This window comes from Cygnus olor, chromosome 15, assembly GCF_009769625.2.
Source record: "Cygnus olor isolate bCygOlo1 chromosome 15, bCygOlo1.pri.v2, whole genome shotgun sequence".
Lineage (NCBI taxonomy): Eukaryota > Metazoa > Chordata > Aves > Anseriformes > Anatidae > Cygnus > Cygnus olor.
The window spans coordinates 12,553,374-12,574,318 of NC_049183.1; the positions used below are offsets into that span (position 1 = coordinate 12,553,374).

General features: G+C 45.4%; 1 protein-coding gene across 1 annotated transcript in view; it reads right to left on the reverse strand.

Annotated features, from left to right (window-relative positions):
* Positions 1-20,945, reverse strand: part of MAD1L1 (mitotic arrest deficient 1 like 1) — a 353,627-nt gene that overhangs the window by 77,480 nt on the left and 255,202 nt on the right. The window contains 1 exon segment of the mRNA XM_040574714.1: positions 10,865-11,055. Coding sequence (XP_040430648.1) covers positions 10,865-11,055 — 191 coding nt within the window.

Consider the following 20,945-nt stretch of genomic DNA (forward strand, 5'->3'; position numbering starts at 1 on the left):
GTCAGCTCCCCAGCACATGGTTCGAATAGATCCGCTGTTATCAGCTATCTGCTTCTGCTGAAACTGAATACAGATTAGGAGCAAATTAAAATTTTCATGCCTCGGTTTGATATATTCCCTCCAAGATACAGGCAGACAGGCTTGTCTTCTTCTAGACGCTAAAGATGCCATCAAAAGATAATCCTGGGAGTTACCAAAGTTGGAAGTCATCCGCAGCTCTCAAATTCCCTGCTTCCCCCATGGAGGAGGAAGCAGCCAGGTAATTTCGCTATGAATCCTTGTAAGATAGATTGGACATAAAATATTTGCTTGTATTTCCTCCTCAAGATGTTCTCATTCAACTGGCAAAAAAGAATATATTAAATCCAAAGTCCTAAACCAGTACTAAGTTACTTGACCTTAATACTAATATTCACAAGGGTTGGAACGAACATTCTCTGCCTATGGAGTTAGGATGATGACGTACTTGTTTGTCTGAAGCAAATGCAAGAACAGGAGCGCCTTTTCACCATTTCCACGTGTATGAATAAAGACAGTTGATACACTGTTAAATCCTAACATTAATCTGTGTCTGTGTTAAGCATTAATTCTTAAGGTATACATTTAATAAGTTGCAAAGATTGTTGTTCTGTAGCCCCGTGGAGTCCACCAGAATTCCAGCAGCCAGTTGCTGTAACAAAGCTCTCCAGAAGGATTTTCAGTTTACTTCTGCATTCTGTCCTTGCTCCCCAGATACAGCATCGTGCCAAGGACATCAGCATTAATAGATTCATACTGCAACACTAACAGGACATGCTATGATCTGGAGAACCTGCATGGCACGTTGTGCTTAAGACTACCCAGTGCTGTGAAGTATATCAAATCTCAAGAAATGCCATGACTGAATGCTTGATGTGCTTCCAACCCTCTCCAGCAGCAACTGCTCCAAATAGAGGTGGGATGCCTTGGAGCCAAGCAGAAAGCGCCCTCACAGAAGTTATTATTTTTGCTTTCCTAAAAGTGGTTTCTCAAAAGGAAAACATAGGAAACCTCTGCTTAGTTCAGGGTCTCAGGGAACACCCAAACACAGCAGAAACTGGGATCCTATGATGAAGAGCTGCCTAGCAAGCTTTCAAATATGGGCTCTTATCTTAAACTGGCAATATAGTTAGAGAGAAAGCGTGTTAACTGGCTTATGTGACACTGACTTCATGGTTAAGAGCCATGTAGTAATTGAGCATTTAGACTCCGAAGCATGGAATCAATACAAGGACGACGGAGGAACACACAGCTGAGAGTTCCCGGTCCAGTCTCACCCCGATGGTGAGACTTTGACCACGACAGCCCCTTCTCTGCTCCTCAGCACTTCCCCACTATCTCCCTCCCCACTCTCATGCCAGGCCTCGTGAGAAATGGCCAACAGCTTCATTAGCCAAATGAAATTTAGGCTGAAACCTTTTAACTCTGACATCCCCGATGAGGGTACGGCACGACTGTTTAAATAGCACAAAAAGCCCAGATTTCAGTCCCCAGATACAGACAAAAGATGTCCGAAGACCACACCACCCATGGGAATCTTGGGTTTCAACACAAGCAGGTTTTTATACACACAAACACACCCTCTTCCCTCTCTAATTGCGTTTCCTCCCTGAGGATCAAGAAATCTTTTGCCCCAGTCAAGCATGGGTTGAAACCGTAACTCCCAAAGCAAGTGCCAAGTCCTAATTATATTTGTGTTTCAGTAGCACGCTGCTTACTCAAGGAAGAAGAGAGGCAGTCGCTGGGGGCTCTGTGCAGGCTGAGCTGGGCTGCTCTGAGCTGGGCCCAAGGGCAGGTGGGTGCTCTGCTGGGTGCTGTGTCTTACCTCAGGGCTGTTTGCTGGAGCCGACTGCTTTTCTTAGAGGTCTCACAAAGCTTTTTCCTGGGAAGTGAAGTTAAAAGGTGAAGAGACGGTACAGAATCATCTTGAACGTCCTCCACAATGCTCCAGGCGCCTGCCCACCGCACTGCCATCCAGCCCTCACAGCCAGTCGAAAGCTGGCTCCAGGCTGCTCAAAGACGTCCACCATCCACGCAGGAAGCTCACAAACGGAGGAAAGGGCCACGGGGACTGCATAAGTCCCCGACGCAGTCTGTCACAGAGGGATGACAGAAGCTGACATTGTGACACGGTCCTGCTGCGGCTGCACAGCACCAGCAGAGCTGCCCAGAACCGACCCAAGGCAGGAGGGCCGGCCTGTCCCCTCCTCCTTGTGCCCGCAGATGGACGAGTAGCTGAGTGTAAATCTCCAACTTTCCCTCCCTACACATCCACACGGTTTTGTCCTCTCAGGTCATTGTCACTGGCTTGCTGTCCCTGCTGCACATCCATGTGCAAATCCATCCTCATGAGCCCAGTTCCACGCTTTCCCCAGGAGGCTCGAGCAGGCTGCGGAGCTGCCAGGGAAGATGGCAGAGATGCTGGGGGCTCAGAAACTCAGGACTTCCCCCCACTACCCCAAAAGGAAGAAAATAAGAAAACCTCCAGCAATTTCCACTCCTTTTAATTTGGAGCTTTGAACATAACCATATGCAAGCAAACAGCGGGGTTATGGTTTGCTGACACGGCTCTGCGTGTTCTGCAAATTCACAACAGAGGAGTCAGGGAAAACGACAAGCGTGCATCAAAAGCAGCTTTGCAGAACACCCATTTCATGTGTCGGCAGCAAGGCCTTTGTATTCCCCAGCCTCCCAGACTCGAAGGCATCGCCTTTTCCTTCAAGAGCGCTGATCACACAGTGTCTAAGAAGAACATCTTTTGAAAGTCCCAGAGATTCAAAAAAGAGAAAAGAAGAAAAAAAAATAAATAAACTGGAGAGATTTAATGCCAGGCGGAGGTGGCAGGTGCCCAGAGAGGAGCAGCAGGGCAGCGGGCAGGCTGGCTGCCCCCCGTCCCTCCCCAGGCATCCCGGCCCATGCTGCGGGACTGGCTGCATCTATTCACAGATAACAAAGCCGGCTGTGCTGCTTTTTGGTTGTGTTCTCTCTCTTTTTTTTTTTTAATCTCCAACATTCACATGCAGCTTTCTCGCTGCAGAACAGGTTAAGAAGCTTCTCAAAGCTCCGTGGAAGTTGGTGAATGGCAATATCCTGAGCCCAGGTGAGAGGGACAAAGGAAACCAGAAGGTCGAGCGACCTTGAGCAAAGCGACGCAGCCATTCGCTGGTGGAGACGGGAACAAGAATCCAGGAGGGTTTTGCTTAGGCCCCCTCTGCTTTATCCGTTCTTTGATGCTGCCTTCATCTCACGGTGCGTAAACACAGCGCTGTCAGCCCACACAGCCCTTTGTAAGCTGTTCAAATACAGCAGCGGGCAGACGCAGGCGTCCTGCTCTCCTCAGACCTCCCGCAGGGAGCCCAGGCACAGCCAGCGACAAGAACAGCTCCTCTTCGGTAAGCTGCCGTCACCCAGCTGCTGGGAACGTGGGGCGGGGGAAAAAGTGGAAAGAGAGGTTTTTGTTGTACCAGGTAAGTCAGCCAGGGTCTGCTCTGCCTCCTGCAGACAACGGCGGTGTCTTGGGCACTGTCTTGCACCGTGCCTCCCTCCTGGACCACACGTGTTGCTACACCAGCCTAGATGTGGAGGTTTAATTAAACTCTCATCAGTGACCTGTGCTCCTTGTTGCGCATGTGACTTTCCCTATAAAGCATCAACCGTGTCTCCTATTTCCTTAAGAGATATTTTAATGAAGAAAAATGAGATATGGGAGGGAGGTGAATCACAAGCTTGTTAAAAAAAAGGATACACTCCAGTAATTTGGTTACTTGTTACTGCAGAGGCCATGGAGACAGGTGCTGGGGTCCTGCAGCTGGATGACGATGTCTGCTGCGTCCTGGTGCCTGGATTGCTGTTGTCATCAGCAATACTTTCAGTGGTGCAATAGTGGCTGGAGCCAGGTGATGAATTTATGGGAAAAACCTGAAAACTGCCTTTATTCAGTGCCCTGCTCCTTTGTTGAGAGCTGGAATGCAGGCAGAGGCAGAGCTCATGCCACCACAGGGGCACGGTGCTGCGGGATGGCACTGCTGTGCCCTCGGTGGGGAAGGGAAACTGCAAAAGCAGCGCGGTGGCCAAGAGCCGATGAATACGAAGCAGACAGGGAGAGCAGCCTGACTCTCAGGCAGGATCCATGAGCCAAGCTCATGCTTCCTGCCCTAGAACAAGCTTTGCTTTTTCAAGTGAGGTGTTGTGTGTCTCACAACGTAACGTATCATCATTCCAAGAGAGAGGAAAACCCAAACATTTCTGTTACCCGCTGCACCCGTCAGGGAGACAAATCTCTGACCTTTCAGAGCACCTCACATGTACCAGCCTCGCGCTAGTCTGGACAGGCTCAGCCGCTGGAATAATCCTCCAACATCATCAGCATTAATTACCTGCATGGCTAGGCCCACCCTGGCAGACTCACAGACATGGCAGGGAAGGGCAGCAAGCAGTGCCAACACACTGAACAGGTCCCGTGCCAGACGGACAGGTAACAGGGGGATGAATTCCCCAGCCCAAAGCTGCCCTCTATTCCCTGTTAGCACAGTGTCCTTATCCTCACCGCAGTCTGGTGACACTGGCAGGAGCATTACCTCCGTTGTATCGAGGGGAAGCAGGCAGAGGAAGAGCATTAACTTTTCCCAGTTAGAACAAGGCGTCAGCCCAGCCTCCTAAAGTCTCGGAGCAACTTCTTTGTGCTCAGAAATTCTGTTGCAAAAAGAAAACCTTGTCAGATCTCCCCCAGTTCTACTATCCTCAAGGTGACTGGTTTCATTAAAGAAAAGAAAAATACTCTGCCCTAGAGAGCAGGCAGTTTTTTAGGGAAGCAAATGCAGTAAGAGAGAAACTGTGTCAGGAGGGGGAAAAATGCATGAAAAAGAGCTGAACAAGATGAAGACAGCAGCAAGAATTCAAGTTAAGTCCTAACACGAGACAGGCCACTACAACTTCTGAAAGAAAATGAAAGGTAGGAAGTTTAAATATGGGATTTGGTTGTGTAACGCCGCAGATTGCTCGACAGCTCTGGTGTTGGAGCTGTTGATTAGTGCAACCCACGACAGGTCCTCGCTGACCCTCCCAGGAATCCCAGTGCGATCACTGGCAGGAAGGCACCACGCTCACGCAGGCACCTCCTGGAGCTAAGCAGAAAGCAAGTCTCCCGCAACCACACGGACAAATTGAGAACAAAATATAAAAATAAAATAACTAGTAATTAACAAGAATGAGGAGTTAACAGAGGCCTCCAATCTCTAATCAATCTCTTGCTGCCTGGCCTGCTCCACCGATGAGCCCCATTGTTATTTTTGATTGTGTGTGCAGGAGTGCGAGACGGCTGCTGGAAGAATGGCACTCTAACAAAATTGTGATTTCTTTCTCCTCTCGAGACCAATCAAGGCTGAGGAGGAGGAGAGGGGAGAAGATAGAGATGCAAAGAGAAACAAACAGCTAGAACATGCTTCTCAAAGCCACTCTGCTGGGTTCAAGGAGGAAATAATGGAAACTGCAGGTGTGCCAAGCATGTGGACTCAGATCCAGAGATCCCAACAGAGCTGTCAGCTTCGAGACCAAACAAGATCACTCAGGCAAGTAAAAGTAATCCCTGCATTAACCTTCCTGCTTATTTTGAGATGTCCCTTGTTAGTGGCGCAGTGCGCCAAACCTGACACTAAGGCTGCCCCAGAATCTCAGCAGCTTCTGCACGTTTCACCACCTCAGTTTTGTCTCCCCCTTTCAACTAGCAGTTTGTCAGCATTTTGTGTTTGAAAAATAGCCTCTGAGCTCCTATTCAATCCATCCTCATTTTCCTCCATAACAAAAAAGACAATTAAACCATCACTTCTTGTCTGCATAACCGCCCTACCCCATTTTGCACACCTTGTCAACACAGAGGCTACAGGACTGCCGGGAACACAAGTGATGGGGCAAGCAAAGCAAGACTGAGGAGTTAAAGGTGCAAAGAGAGAAATGTTGATTTGATAATAAACGATATAAAGGAAACTTAAGAAGGGTTATCTATCTATCTACCTACCTACCTCAGGTTTCTATTAAGCTCCAGTTGTTCTGAAGAATACAATAAAGTAAGAATTGCTGTAAGGCCATCTCACCCACCATTCTCTTCCAAACTGCAGCTCACAGCAGGGTTAAAGGAAAGAAGTGTGAGAGACAAAGCACATGCAAATAAGCATGAGGTAGTCTGTCACCACATACCGACTGCCACCTTCCAGCAGCTGGTGGCTGAAGTACTTCCAGGCCTTCAAGCTGCGCTGGGATCATCATTTCTATCTAGCCTCATTCTCATTTACCTCGTATCGCTACTATCTCATGGCTTTCATGTTCCTTACAAATCTGTCCTTCCACTGGACCCTTCTTCCATCAGAAAACCCCAAATCCAACAAAGTCTTTATCCCTCTCACCCCATAGGTTCTGCCTCTTTATACGCAGTGAACCACATGAGAGGCAAGCATTCCCTTTTCAGATTGCCTTTAAGGTTTATAGTGAGTTCCCCCAACGGATCCGCAAGCCAACTCTTCATACAATTTCTTAAACAGGTGTGCATCAGAGAGTGTGTGCGTACTGGCTGTTAATTTAACAGGTTGCAAAAAGCTGTTTATTTTATTACCGTATTACCAATCCAACTGGACACCAATAAAGGTTTTATTTTGCAGAAGTGCCAGCCCTGCGGCTGGCAACGTTCTCATGCTGCATCATGATGTTTGTGTTTTTATTTGCTGTCTGATATCTTGGGCATTCTCTTTCAAGGCATGAAGCCTACCATCTTGGGGATGCTCTTCAATGAACTACTGCTGGTGTTTGTGTTTCCGTTTGATAATTTTGGCAGAAAATAACAACACAGGCAAGAGCTGGAAGCAGACAGAATTCTGTTCTGTGGAAGACTAGGCTCTGAGGACATAGGAAATACAGTGAACCATAAGCTGTTGAGCTGTCTAAATGCACCTTTTTGGCTTAGGGCTATTAATAAGCTCAAACACACCACCACGATACTGAAAAGAGTCTGTTTTAACACCCTTACCATATAACTTAGGCCCAGAAAATATACACGTGAACTGGTGATAAATCTAAACACTCCCTTCTGAGAAGATGAAGGAACCTGAAACTTGAAAGATTTCAAACGCTGCCAGATATCATACAGCTGTTATACCGGATTAGATCGATTGCCTTTTCAGCCTGGGATCCTATCAACAAAAGTGACCAGCTCCACATTCGTGCCGTGACAGTAGAAGTGGTTTACCTGAAGCACAATGAATTATCAAAGAACCTAAAGACTTTTCTTGCTCTCTCCTCTTAACTGAAGTCTTCATTTCCAAGTACTTTCAGGGGACGGAGTTGAACATTGTCAGGTACAGCAGCAGCAAACCCACACGTAGAGACAACCCAAAAAAATAACCAGCATGCACAGGAATTTTCTTCCTAACCTCCGCAATAAGAAGCTGGCTTAACACCTCCAAGCAGGCAGCTCTGCATGTCCCTGCTCAAGGTAAATGCAAATATTTAATGTAAATCTAGGTATTACTATTAGTCCACAAAGATATCCTACCATTTCAGAAAACCTACTGAGCTCCTGCTTTCGGTAGTACCTTAAAGCCATAAGGTCTATAAATTCAAAGGATTTCCACGCTTAATTTTAAATTGATTGGCTTTGGATGCTTTGGCTGGGACTGTGTTCTCTGGGCATGCAGAAAGAGAAAGCCCATGATTTACTTTCTCTCCACTGTTTGTTCATTTGTACAACTGTCTCCAAATCATCTCTTCTTCAAATTTGACCAGTCTTTCTGTTTACCAGAAGACTTTCTTTGTCTGAAACAATTGTCATTGCCTTTCTAAAGAGCTCACTTCCTCACTCTCATTCAGGATCTACCCAGAGACAAGGGTAAACAGCACAATGTACACACAGCCCATTCATGACGTCCTGATCTGCCACTGCTTAATTCCAAGCTGGCTAAACTGATTTCGAGGCTCCCCAGAAATGTTTGCTTGTTTTAACAGACATCTTTAATGGATTGTTACAAAGAGAGTCAATGCAGTTCTTGGCTATGTTGTGGGTGGCCTGGCCTAGACTCACAAGCTAAGCATTACGCTGAATGCAAAGTTCGTATTATGGCCCAATACATCCAACATATCAGCAAGAGTAACAGAATGCGAAGCTGTCAAGTGACCTAGTAACTACAAAGCATTATTTCCCACAAAAATCATCAGAACCTGAACTCCTGGTGAGGAATCTGTACACTACTTTCCACAGCATTTAATTAAAAGAATAAAAAAGAGCAAACAAGTGAGAGCGAGCTGTGAAATCTGAGATGTGCCTTGCTGCCTACGCACTCTCACACAGGGTCTGAAAATCACTGGAATATCCTTCAAGTTGATGAGCTCATCTGTTGCATCCATAGGGATTGCCAATAAATATTGATGCGGTTTCATTGGAATTCAGTGCTCATTTATGGATGCAGGCATTTGCATTCTCAGCATGGCACTGTGATTAACCCTTTCATTGAGGCTGTAATTCCAATTAATGCAAATTGGCTGGACACATGCAGCATGCAGATAATACGCTCTACTCCAGTAACAGCATACCTTGCTTGGGAAAACCAAGCACATCTTTCATCTTCATTTAGCTTTGAAGGGGTTACATTATAATAGCTCCTCACTGAAAATTAAATGCCACCAGCAGTGCTACTGAAATATGCTCTAAAGTTTACAGGCAAACTACAGAAGCTTGTGAAGCGCCAGGGGACTTCTCCGGTTTAATTGTATAGACTCTGTTCCATAAATTGCTTGAATGGAATAAATACAAATAGCATTCCCTGCTTTTTGACCTCCTTGGGTTAATGAAATGCACACTAACACCCACAGTCGGCTATGGCTCAGAAATTCCACAGCATAAACACACAACCTCACGGAAAAGCCACAGTCAGGATGCAAGTCTCAGTACATATGTGAGTACCAGCTGCCTGGACTCTGCGAGGAAGTAATTTGTTGTTTATTTTCTACTGCTATTCTAAGCTGCAGACTTTGGGAATTGTCTGCGATTTACTGAGCACTGAGAAAGAGTCTGAGATTTTGTTGATCAGGCTCTTATTAGCAAGTCTGCTCCTCTAACCCAAAGAGGTGTGTGAGGTATGAGAAGCAAAGCAATTCCACAAATCAATAAGCAATCCACTCTTGCATTTGGGAAACATGAGATAACTTGAAACGACTGCTGTTCTACCTGGTGACGCTTACCTCCATCCTCTGGACGTACTTGGGAGTAAGCCTTGAGCGAAGAACAGGAAGCAAAACCAGTGTTTAGAGAGAGGAATCCGTACCTGATCATTCTCATTCACTGTCCTGTACATAAATTATTTCTATTGCCATGACATGAAGAAGAATTTGATCCTACCGGAGACCTGCTATTGAGAAGCCAGTTCTTGTTCAGGTGGACAATATGCAATTTTCTTATGTTTTCTTAACATTCTCCAAACAAACCGTCTCTCCTATGAGAGATATGACAGAAGCAACTGCTAGATGTACTGTCCTGCCATGGTATCCAACAGACATCTCCAGGGATCCGCAGACGTTTCATTCACCAAGCGTGTAACAATACAGGTGTGAACACAGGCCTCCAGAGGCCTTGGAGCTGATGGCATTGCATCACCTCAGCAGAGAACTCTTTTCAGGATTCAAGGACAGTACAAGGACAAAACCAGGAGAACCATCCTTCCACAGGTTAGTGAGATTTCCTGCTGTCATCTGTCTCAGTCCAGAAATCTCAGAAGGCCAAGTAATATAACTATTTTGGCAATGTTTTCCTAGTTTTACTAACGATCCTAGGTGCTGTCTTATAATACTTTCACTTGCTTTATTTGGTGGTTTTGGTTTCTTTCTTTTCTGAAGCTCTATAGTTGCGGAACAGGAAAATATTTGTCCTTTTATGTAAAAAAAACAACACTGCAGCAATCCACATGCAGCACACAGCGGTAGGTCTGCAGAAACCGAACTTCTCCAGTTCCTGCTTGTACACTCCCCTCCTGTATCAAACACCTCCAAAATCCTCATCCTCCCTACTCACCCCACAGAGGGGTCAGTGGAAAACAGGTATGATTTAAGTGCCAGTGTGTTTGCCAACAAGAAGCAGAAAGTTCTCTCACTGACCTGCAAGCTTGGGCTGTTGGCACTTGTACCTAAGTAAAGAGGTTACTTAACTGCTTGATGACTCTAATGTCACACCTCAGCTCTCTAATGTATCAGCCCAGCTGGGCTGTCTGCAAGGTAACACAAAAGAAAAACACCACCAATCGAGCCCCAGCCCTAACTCAGACCACCTAGCTAGACCAATATGGTATCAGACTCCTACAGGACAGATTGTTACTGCTCCTCATCTGGGCTGTTCAGATTAATGGCACTTCACATGCACAAGGATGAGTTGCTGCTCAAAAGGGATACCAATTTACATAACGACAAGATGATGACACGCAGGCAAGCTAGAGGATAGCAAAGACAGTGAGGACATATAGTGAAGTAAGGATGAAACCTTGACGGTTACATAAGGTTTTATTGCTGTGGCACATATAACCAATAATATAAAAAGGTGAAGTGCAAGGCCAGATGCCTTAGGTATTATGCATATATAGTCTCTTCTCTTTACTCTTGACTCACTTTGATATATAAATTAGAGACCAGACGCCAAACCTTCAAAAGTAGCTTTTTAAAAGAAGAAAGGATCTTTACTCCCCGCATAAGGAACAAGCTGTCATATAGCAGGGGGCAATGATATTCCAGTCTAATCACTGAGAAAGAGCAAGTACATTGTCATGCTGGAAACTGCGAACCCAGAAAAGCAGGAGCAGCAAGGGGTATGCAGACCTACCTTAAAGAGCAGGCAGTCTCCTTGGTGCTCGGCATAAATGGAGGTGAGTCGATACTGGTTCTCAGTCGTGATGTCGATCTGGTATCCTGTGAGCGTGTAGCAGACCTTGCGAAACTCTTGGATCTTGGTCTGGAAAACTTCTTTCAGGCGCTGGTTTTTTAGTTCTGCACTTTCCACTTGCTTCTTCAGCTCTATATAGGGGAAAAAATGCGGGTACTTTGTTATACGTCATTGGCATAAAGACCTTGCGTTGTATTTACAATGCTAGCCAAACTGAGTGAATTGAAAAGGTTAATTAAATTTTTTAAAAGTGAATTAAGCAGGCAGAGTAAAGAAACAGGGCAAGCTAGATTCCTCTCCTCCCGGCCCCAGAAGACCAAAAGATAATAAACTGGGGAATGAGGAATAGAGACGTGTCTTAGTGGGATGGATTTTCCTTTTGCTCGGCCAGCCTTTTAACAACGTACTACAAAATTCAAAGCTATAGGATCCGTTTCCTCACATGCACATATCTTATTTTCTACGCAGAACCCAAGAGAAGGGTGTTATGTTACAGGGAGCAAGAAAGTGGAAAAATGGTAACAAACGTGCCTCTGTACCGTTATATCAGGAGGGATCCGGCTATAAGGCGAATCTCCTCCAATGTACACTTGATTTGACTGTACGTGCTTTGATCTCAAATTGACACACTGCTTAGGAATCCCTCAAGATCCAGGAAGGGTTTTTTCTTGTGATAAAAAGCCTGAAGGGTACCACTGTCTCTTTCCATTTGCTACCTTAACTGGACTAGTCCCTAGAAGAGAGGTCCTGGGAGAGCGCCTGCCACTCACCCTGCATTTTATTGCTATAAAGGGAGCTGCCAGCAGTGTGAATCCTTCAAGAGGATACACAACAATTACCATGAATCTTTCACCCAAGGTGCCTTCTGAGTAATTAAACCTCGATTTATCCCCCCATTAATTACAAAGATTGGCTTTACTTTAATATACACTAGAGAGGCCTCCCAAGTCTGCTTGTTTTATCAACACCGCAGTCCAGGGTTACAAAAAAAAAAGACTAACAGCAAACAAATAGACTTCCTTGTTCAGCTATCTCTTTCTCATTATGAGGTTTAAGGCTTTGTCTGTCCTGTGATCAGAGACATAATTGCAGCCCACGTAGGCCATATGGCTTTATTTCAGCTAGTTCGGGGTCCAGCACTAGGGAAGCAGAAACTTTACTGCAAGGTGACTGCTTGGGTATGAGTGATGGGTTTTGGGTGGGTTACACAGCCCGTGCTAAAGTACTCTTGTTTCACAAGCCTTGCTGGAAAAAGTTTTTGCTTGAGTATTTGCCCAAATGTGGTTCCATCAGCCTTCCAAGTGTAGCACAGAAAGAATGGCAACTGCAAGCCCGTGGACTTGCCTGCGATTCACCTCCCAGCACTTGCAAGAGCACCGACAGGAGGCAAGTCTCCTCTTATCTTCTGTACTGCTCCGGCTAGGCACTCCGGGTGGGACAAAAGGATAATTCAATGTGTTAAGTTAAAGTGCCTTAAACGCCACTGAGGATGCCCTGCTCAGAAGTACTCTGGCCTTAATCCAATTTAGCTTAATCCCCAGGCAAGGACAGAAACTCTTTAATGGTTAAAGAGAACTACATGTCCCTTTACTTCTGAGTCAGAGCATCCAAGCAGGGCGAGTTAGTGCTGGCCAACTCCTTACCTTTGGTTAATTCAGCTCTACCTTCCAGAGCTGCTTGTAGAGATGATGTATGAGGAAAGCATTTCCTTTACTCTGGGTGTTCCTCTCCTAATCATATCTTGCTTTATCAAGGGGAGCAAACCAGTCTTGGAAAACATCACGTACCAGCTGGTTCATTAACACACTGCTGTACAGGGAAACCCCGATGTGCTGGGGGATGTAAGATGAATACCCAAGTCCTAATCACAAGCTCAAAGGGCTGGGGCTTCCACATGCCCCTTCTCATGAGCTTGAAAATGCTGTATCTTTCCTGACCACCCATCTTCCCCTTCCTACCAAACTTATCAACGAGCAATTAACTCAGCCCTTCCATGGATTGTTTCAACCTTTTTCCCATCATCTCAGCTGGGTCTGGTCCCTTGATTAATCAAGTAATCAGCCTCTGAAATCAGGAGGTTAATTGGTGACTCTGACCTCAATATTCTCACAGTCTTCATTCCATTTTGCATTCCTAGGATGCAACTGTTGAGGACAAAATCCTGTATATAAGTAAAAATTCAGTGGCCACATCGCATGGGTAAATAATGTTTAACCGCTGTCAGAGATAGCACTGGCTTTAATATATTTCACATGTCCAATACTGATTTTTTTTTTCCTAATAAATGCAGCCTAGCCTTGGAAAAGTAAATCTGCCTTTTTCTACCATGTCTTGGAGGCAGCCTGTCCTGATTTTTGTAACCTTGGGGGTGGATGGCACCCTAATTCATGGACTCCTTGAACAGCTTACATTATTCATAAAGAGTTAGTGCCTTGTCCACCGTTTTGTCTCAGACTTGGCATTTCTAATGGCCATCAGGAGCACCCTCGGCACCTGTTGGGTCACAGCCTCATCACCCACCCAACAGCACTGGCTTATTGACATTACAACCATCTGAACCTCGAATACCAACTAAATGATGGCAACTGCTTTCCTCCACCACCCTCAGGGTGAAAAAGGACGTGCTCTGACTATGATCAGTCTCTTATGCAAGAAGCCCTGAGCTTTCCAATTTAACGGAGGGCTGACCAGCCCCCACTTCGAGCATTGTGCCCGCATCTCCTCCCCGATGCTCCTCCTGGCCCTCTTTCTAGTTCCTGCGGCAGTTTTGGTGTCTCACCGCATCAGCTGTCCTGGCTGAAGGAATTCATCTTCATGAAAAAACGTTTCCTCCCTGTTAGGGATGCCTAGTGTCAGCCACTGGCACGAGGCACCGAACTCTGTATCTGCTAATGTAGACACAGCCAAACGTGCCAGCACTGGTCAGGGACAGGAGGAAGCCTTGTCATTCGCTCGGCGGCTCCATTAGCAATTCCCCAGCAGTATTTCTTCAGCAGAGCAGCTTGGGGACGGAGCAGAAGTAAACAGGCAGGCACGGGGACACGACAGGAATGCTTAAGTCCGCAGCTGTCCCCAGTGAAAAGCCCACTGAACCACGACTGTGAAACAAAGACTGCTCTTCCTTTACGCCCAATTAAATCGCAGTCATCAATAGTTCAGCTAGAGCAACTGCTGATGCTTACCCTCCTGCAATATTTGTTTATGTTATGGAAATACTTCAGTTAGGGGCTATTTCCAAATTAACTCGGGACAGCCCTCAGGACCATGACTACCTCCCTGCTTGCCTTCGTGGGCTTTGCTGACACACCACTAAGCCAAGTTACGAAGACTCACAGAAGTGCAACGTGGCAGGAAGGTTGAGACTTGAGAAACGTGGGCCAGGGTCCCACTACTGAAACAGAGCCACCCAAGTGTGAGGCACTCCTGGGTATTTTTCCTGGCTTTCCCCCTGTGCTTCTGCAGAAGAGAGATTTGCTGCAGGTTCTGGGTCACAGCAGCCAGCCCTGGGCCAACTTCTCAGGCACTTCAGGATGCCTAAAATGGCGCTGGGTGCCCAGTTTTAGGCCCAGGCTTCCCATGCAGCTTCTCTGTGCTGTGGCTCTGCCCATGTACTGCCCCGACACCGCAAAGTCCCAGTGGCCAGAGAGTTGCACAAGCAGCATATGGATTGACTTGGTGACTTGTAATTAGCCTTGCTAATGCTTCCCCCACGAAGCGAAGACGTTAAGCTAAGAGGCAGCTCATTGTTTGCTCTGCTTCTCAATTCAAAGACGTGATGGTGCTAATTCTTAAGCCTTACCTAACACCACTAATTCCGGCCACATTTCTAGCACAGTCAGGATAAATTGTTTTAAAAGTCGTAATTTGCAGAGTGCAATTCAGCATATTTCAGAGAAACGCTTCAGGCACAGCTGTAGAGGCGACTGAGCACAGGAAGATCCTTTCAGGACGGGTCGAGGTGCGTTAATAGAGCAGGTTTCTGATGACAGCATTGCTGTTTCCACCCACTCTATCTACCACCTACAGAATGTTGAACATCTTCATCCTTTAAGATCTTTCACAGCATTTGGAGAATTAGGTTTAATTATATCTTTAAAAGACAGTGTTTGAAAACTCAAATGCCTGTGTTTAGAGCACTCGCTGGAGTTCCTGTGTTCGACTCCGTTACGCTTGCACAAAACAGGCAGGAGAAGTTGCAGGTGTGCTCTGCGGAAACCACAACTGGGGGAAGTCACACCATAAACATCCAACATCCCAGAGAAGGGACGCCGAAACATCCCTCACTGAAGTGCTAATGAAACAAATAAGAACTGAGAAAACAGGCGTAAGGTTTGCCAGGTTATACCTTGGTCAGGCGTAATGACTGTCTGTTTACTTTGCTTGGGGAAAAAAAAAAATCAAGGAGAAGAACAAAGAGAAAGGGAAAATATGTCGAAATCATCCTGCCCAGTCTCCTTGGTATTCAGGCCAAGCGTATGTATTAAAAGTTGCCCATCATGGGCAGTTTGTCAGTGAAGAAAATCCTCACTGAAAAAATCATTAATCTGTTACAAAATTAATATTGCCAAATGATTAACTTCTTCCTAATGATGCTGCTTCCTGAAACACCTTGTATTTTCACACACTTATATTGACTTTAATGAATAATTCAAACTATTTTGGATAAATAAATAAAATATAAGTTGGACTTTTTTGGTCTCTCATATTGGAAATGTCACTGCTTTTTATTCCATTGCTTTTACACTTCTTACATCTGAAAATGTTCACAGCTGCCTGGAAATACCACAGCTTTGGCTCTTGCTCTGAGTTCAGCCAGGTCAATCAATAGCAATAGCAGTCTCTACACCAAAAAAACCAAATCCACACTTAACCTTTTCCCCAGGGAAAGAGGTAAAACAATGTGGCTCTCAGCATGCCAGAAGTGGCATGAAATTAAATGTACCACTAGTCTTTTTCAGGAAAACAGAAATTTGTTCTGCCCATCCTCAAAGATGCCACAAGCCATGTAGCTGCATTAATTCACTTGTGATCCCAGCTAATATCTCTGTCCTAGAAAGGCCTGAATTCCTTTCTAATTCTCCATTAAAGGTTACTTTCCCATGGTAACATGTCTGGGGGTCACTCACTCCACAACATAAGGAATAAAATATTTCGCACCACATTGATCCCTGTTCCTGCTGACCCTGCCAGAACACTTCCGACAGATGCTACCCAGTGTTGCTACAGAGAATACCATATTCTTTTTATTAACCCTGCTCTATTTAAACAGAAGACTGCTTAGATCGTTTCCAGCCTACAGGAGGGATGCCAGTTCTCCCAAGGTTTGTTCTCACAGGGTCCGTGATGGGAACAGGATGCGCTGTTTCCTCTACTCCAAGCAGCAAGGCCACAATTACCCTTTCTCTCTGTCACCTCCACAAGCCGCTTCTCTTCATTTCCATATCGCCGTGCCTGGCATGCAGCATCCCCCATCAGTCACCCCACCTGCACCCCTCCGAACTATTATTGAATTACATTCTCCTAGTGCAGGTCTGTCCTTCTCGGCTGACTCGTTGCAACTCCAACGCCACCCCACTGCATCTGAAATCCTTCCAGTCTTTCCCCTGCTCAAACTCCGAGCTGAAATTTTCTCCTTCAGCTTTAGTTTATGATGAACATCACCTGAAAAGAGTTGGGTGATACTGTGAAGGACAAAATATAAAAATAAATTGTATCGTATTAAATAAAGTCTAATAGAAGAGGAGCCGAGCGTTTTCTGATATAGGCAGGTTTATGACCATTGCTCTCCCGAAATAAAATTCGCTTTGCTAGATTTTATAGATGTGTTTTACACTCTGGACGGGTAGGGGAGTGTGGGAGTGAGACCACGCCATCCGCCTGTGCCGCAGCCCGCTGCCACGCTCACCGACCTGATGGTCTGGCAGGCTCAAGCTGCGCTCTGGGAAACTTGCAATTTGTGACATTACAACCATGAATTACAACTTTTCTTAAAGGTAAAAACAGTTTTATATTCAACAGACTGCACTGGCTGTTCAATTTCAAACCCAAGTGGTATTTATTTGATCAGTCAGTGTGGGTTTATTTTTAAGCTGTGTATGTACCATATGGCTCAGTGCATCTCCCAGCCCCCTCCTCCAGCCACCAGTTTCCCCCTTCCAGCAGCCTGGGGAGAAGCTTTTGAAGGCAGCAGGCTACAAGTACATGTCTCCATCACCATGGCTCTTGCATTGCCCAAGAACTCTCCACCAAGAAAGATATGTTTATTCTTCAGCAAAGATGGTTTTCTGAAGATCCCGCATCAGACATATTCCGTGCATCTCTACAAGGTGCCTCTTCTTGGAAAAAAGTCCACAATTAACCTTTATCCCCAGATAACCTGCACAGAGTGGCAGACGGCATCAGAGGTTGGGTTAGGGGAAAAGGGGCAGGCTGTGGAGGACTAGGGTCTGGAAGCTGTGGAAGAGGATAAACTTCCTCTTGTAGTACCTACAGACATAAATAGCATGCATTAGCCTCAAGGGTTGTTTTTGCTTGTTTGTTTCCCATTTCTTCTCCTGATAATGCTGAGATTACAAGGCAAGGTTGCCAAACTCAGGAGCACACCTGAAGTTGGCCTACCTACAGGACTCAGCCTGGACAGATGAACCCCCACGGGACAGACGGCTGTCCCAGGGGACATCCCCGCTTGGAACTTCGCTGCCCATTCTTCTCCCACTCGTTGGCAGAGGTGTTTTGGACCCGGGGAAGTTAAGAAAGAAGGCAGCTTTTGGAAGCCTAGCTCAGCTCTTCGGTCACCCCTGTGGCGCATCCGTGTTGCACTCAGTGAAGGCAGTGCACTGTAGTGTAAAGAGACCCTGGGTAGCTTTAAAATTACTGGCTTAAATAATGCGAACAGCCTGCTTGGTGCAATACAGACCTCATTGGGGATGGCAACATTCACCCCAGATGCAGGATAAATTAACCCCAAGAGAGCTATTTAGTGCCCAAGGTGGATTTCACCAATTAGTATGATATGGCACAAACCTCTTAGAAGTTAGTATCATTACACCAGTCATAAATCGTGAAGCAGCCAGGAAGACATCTCCCTGCTGCCCCTCCCCAAATGATGATAAAGTCTTCTAGCCACACTTCCCTTCCATATGGCAATTACAGCCCAACAGCACTTCCAGAACAAAGTGATGTCAGCTGGAGCTAGTCATTAACTTCAGACACAAAAAATAGCCTCACCTTTAAAATTCAAATACATTGTGCTACTTAAGTTTACAGGAGAGCAGGCTATCTTCTGCTTCTAGGGCAAGCCAGCAAATATCAGTGTTCCAGGTAATCTATTTTGGAGTTATCAAATAATAAAAAAAAAAAGTAACTGGGACTTTTGTGGACTGTAGTTCAGGGATGTTTGGTAGCAAGAACAGAGCATAGCTTGCACGGCTTGTCAGAGGAAGGAGAATCACTTTTCCACTTGGCTGTTTCTAAGAAAAAGAGTGGTTTTGAAACTGCTCAAGTGTCTAATGTAAGAATTAATCCTAGGGACTATATAATTAACGTATATAATACGCATTGTTAATTGCACAGGGTGGTCTGCAGAAGCATCTAATAGACAAATTTATCTCTGCCTGATCACCTCCCCTGTGCTCTGCCCATGATCTTGTTTCCATTGGCACATCACCACTATTACTGTTACCCCAAAACACTAGATGCTATTTAAACCTCTGAACAGCATCAAACATCTGTTATTAAAACAAACACAGGAAAATGTTCCAGAAATATTTTTGTTCCTTCTCAAAAAGAAGACTTTTTTTTGCAGGACTTACAGTCATTCAAACTGCAGGTGGACAATATTCAATCACACCTTAGAGAGTGCTTTACAGCTTATTATCTAACGATGGTCATGTGGGCTACAAACGGAAGCTTTTCACCACTGGCAAGAGGTGATTTCAAACTTCCCCAGGAGCACAGCCCTTTTGCTCTGAACTTTCCATGTTCAAAATCCTGATGTTGAGAGTTATGGAAATACTATTCTGACTCGATAACAGTGACCAAGATCGTTACTTGCACTATCTTGCCTCGCTCTCTCCCCAGTGTCGTGAATTCTGTGCTCACAACACTTATCCCAACTTTACAGGGAGATGGATCTAAATATAGAATTAGTAAACATTTAAAGGGATTCTGACTATTTCTAAAGTAGCTTATCAAATAACTATGTGGTATATGACAGACCAAGATGGGGCAGGGCATCATACAGGCATTCTTTGGCTCTTATTTGGGATGCACAGACTGAACTCTAAACCCCGTAGACTCTCTGATTATTCTGAGAGCGGCTGTAAATAAGCACGCTCTGCTGCGCTGGACTGAATCCCTTCCTACCCTCTCCTCTTGACAGACATTATGCACCATTACTGGCTCCAGAACTCACTTTGGAGACAAAGCCCAGTGCCTCCATCCCCTAGGTAAGACAGCTTTGCTGAAAGGTCAGCCTGCCATTTCATTTGTTTGCATGGCCCAGGCTAATGGAAACGCTTCCGCTGTGAGCAGCACGCGGGCAGGCTCAAGGGTTGCAGAGGACTGAGAGGAAAAATGCACACCATTTTACCCAGTCAGCAGGGATGAAAACACAATTGCACTGCAATTGATAAAGGCAAGGCTCTGCAGCATGCCACCTTATTTGTGTTTTTAATGGGAAAAGATTGTGGAGTTTGTTTTATGTCTTTTGTTCCAAAGAAAACTAAGCTCTAAAAAGCCTCCACTCACTCCTATTCAATCCTTTTTTTTTCCCCGTGTTTATCCCCTTAATAGTGTTTTGAAGTGTTGGCACTGCAAATATATTGCTCTTGGCCTGAAAGCACTCTTGGTGCCAACTAGTCAAAGTTTCCCCAGGCCCTTCTTTCTGCTCTGTGCTCCTGCAGCAGGCCCCAAAGACACTTACTCTGCTTCAATCCCACACCAGACGTTTCCTCTGTGCACTCTTCTGAGTGCCCTGGACCTCCTCCCATAGGATAGCAGGTTCTGCCCTATCTTTATTGGTATATTTTTCTTGTTCTACTTCATTTTCTGGTGTCCACTTTATGAAAACAATCCTTTAAGGATGATCTTGCTGGAGCAGCACAAAATGCTGGTTCAGCATGGAGCAGCAGAACAGCAACGAGGGAAAAGGGGCTTTCAAATAACAAAAATGCAGGAATGTGACACAGACATAAGGACAAGCAATCTTTTTTCCCTGGAGCAGGAAAGATGTTTGGAAACAGAGCCATCTCCTGGATAACCAGGCTTTCAATCACATTCTTCCAGCCTCTGGAGCTCCTATTTCCACTGCAGGAGCCTGAAGTGTTGTTATGGATAGGGAGGGTTATTTCCTTTAACCATGTGCTAATGCTCTGGAGCAAGAGATGAAGGCTTGAAGTCTCCAAGCAATCCCCACAAAGTGTCCCAAGACTGGCAGGACCACCAAAAACATCTCTGGGTAGGGTGACAGGAAAGGTAACTTCATCTCAGCCCAAGCACTGAGTCTTGCTTCCCAATTCTGAATTATTCATCACCTGCTAACTTTCAAACCAGATCAGTTTTAAATTTTTAAATATTTAGTAATTGGGTATTAAATATTCATGCAATTTTATTAGAAATTTTGGAAGATGGGCACTAAGGCTGTAATTGTTAAGTTCATCATTGGGACTGACTGGCTACTCAAAGTGACTTTCCAGCTTCCTAGAGAGGGAACAGGGAAGAAAAAAGGCAAAGTGAGTATTTATGTACCTCTCCAACTCTAAATCACAACACAACACAGTTACTTATACCATCTATTTTCCAAAAAAATCATCTCTTTATGAAGAAAGTGAGAAACCTACACTGGGAGCATGCTAGAAAGCCCTCAGCTGCAGTCTGAAGAGTTTCATTTAGGTGTCAAAGAGAAAGATGTCCGTCTTGGTTCAGTGTATGTGACTAGCAAAAGGACAGTTGAACAGCCTCTGTCTGCAAGAGCAACAAGAAGAACATGCAGTCGGTCTCTCTTGTGGTTCAGGGTAGGCGT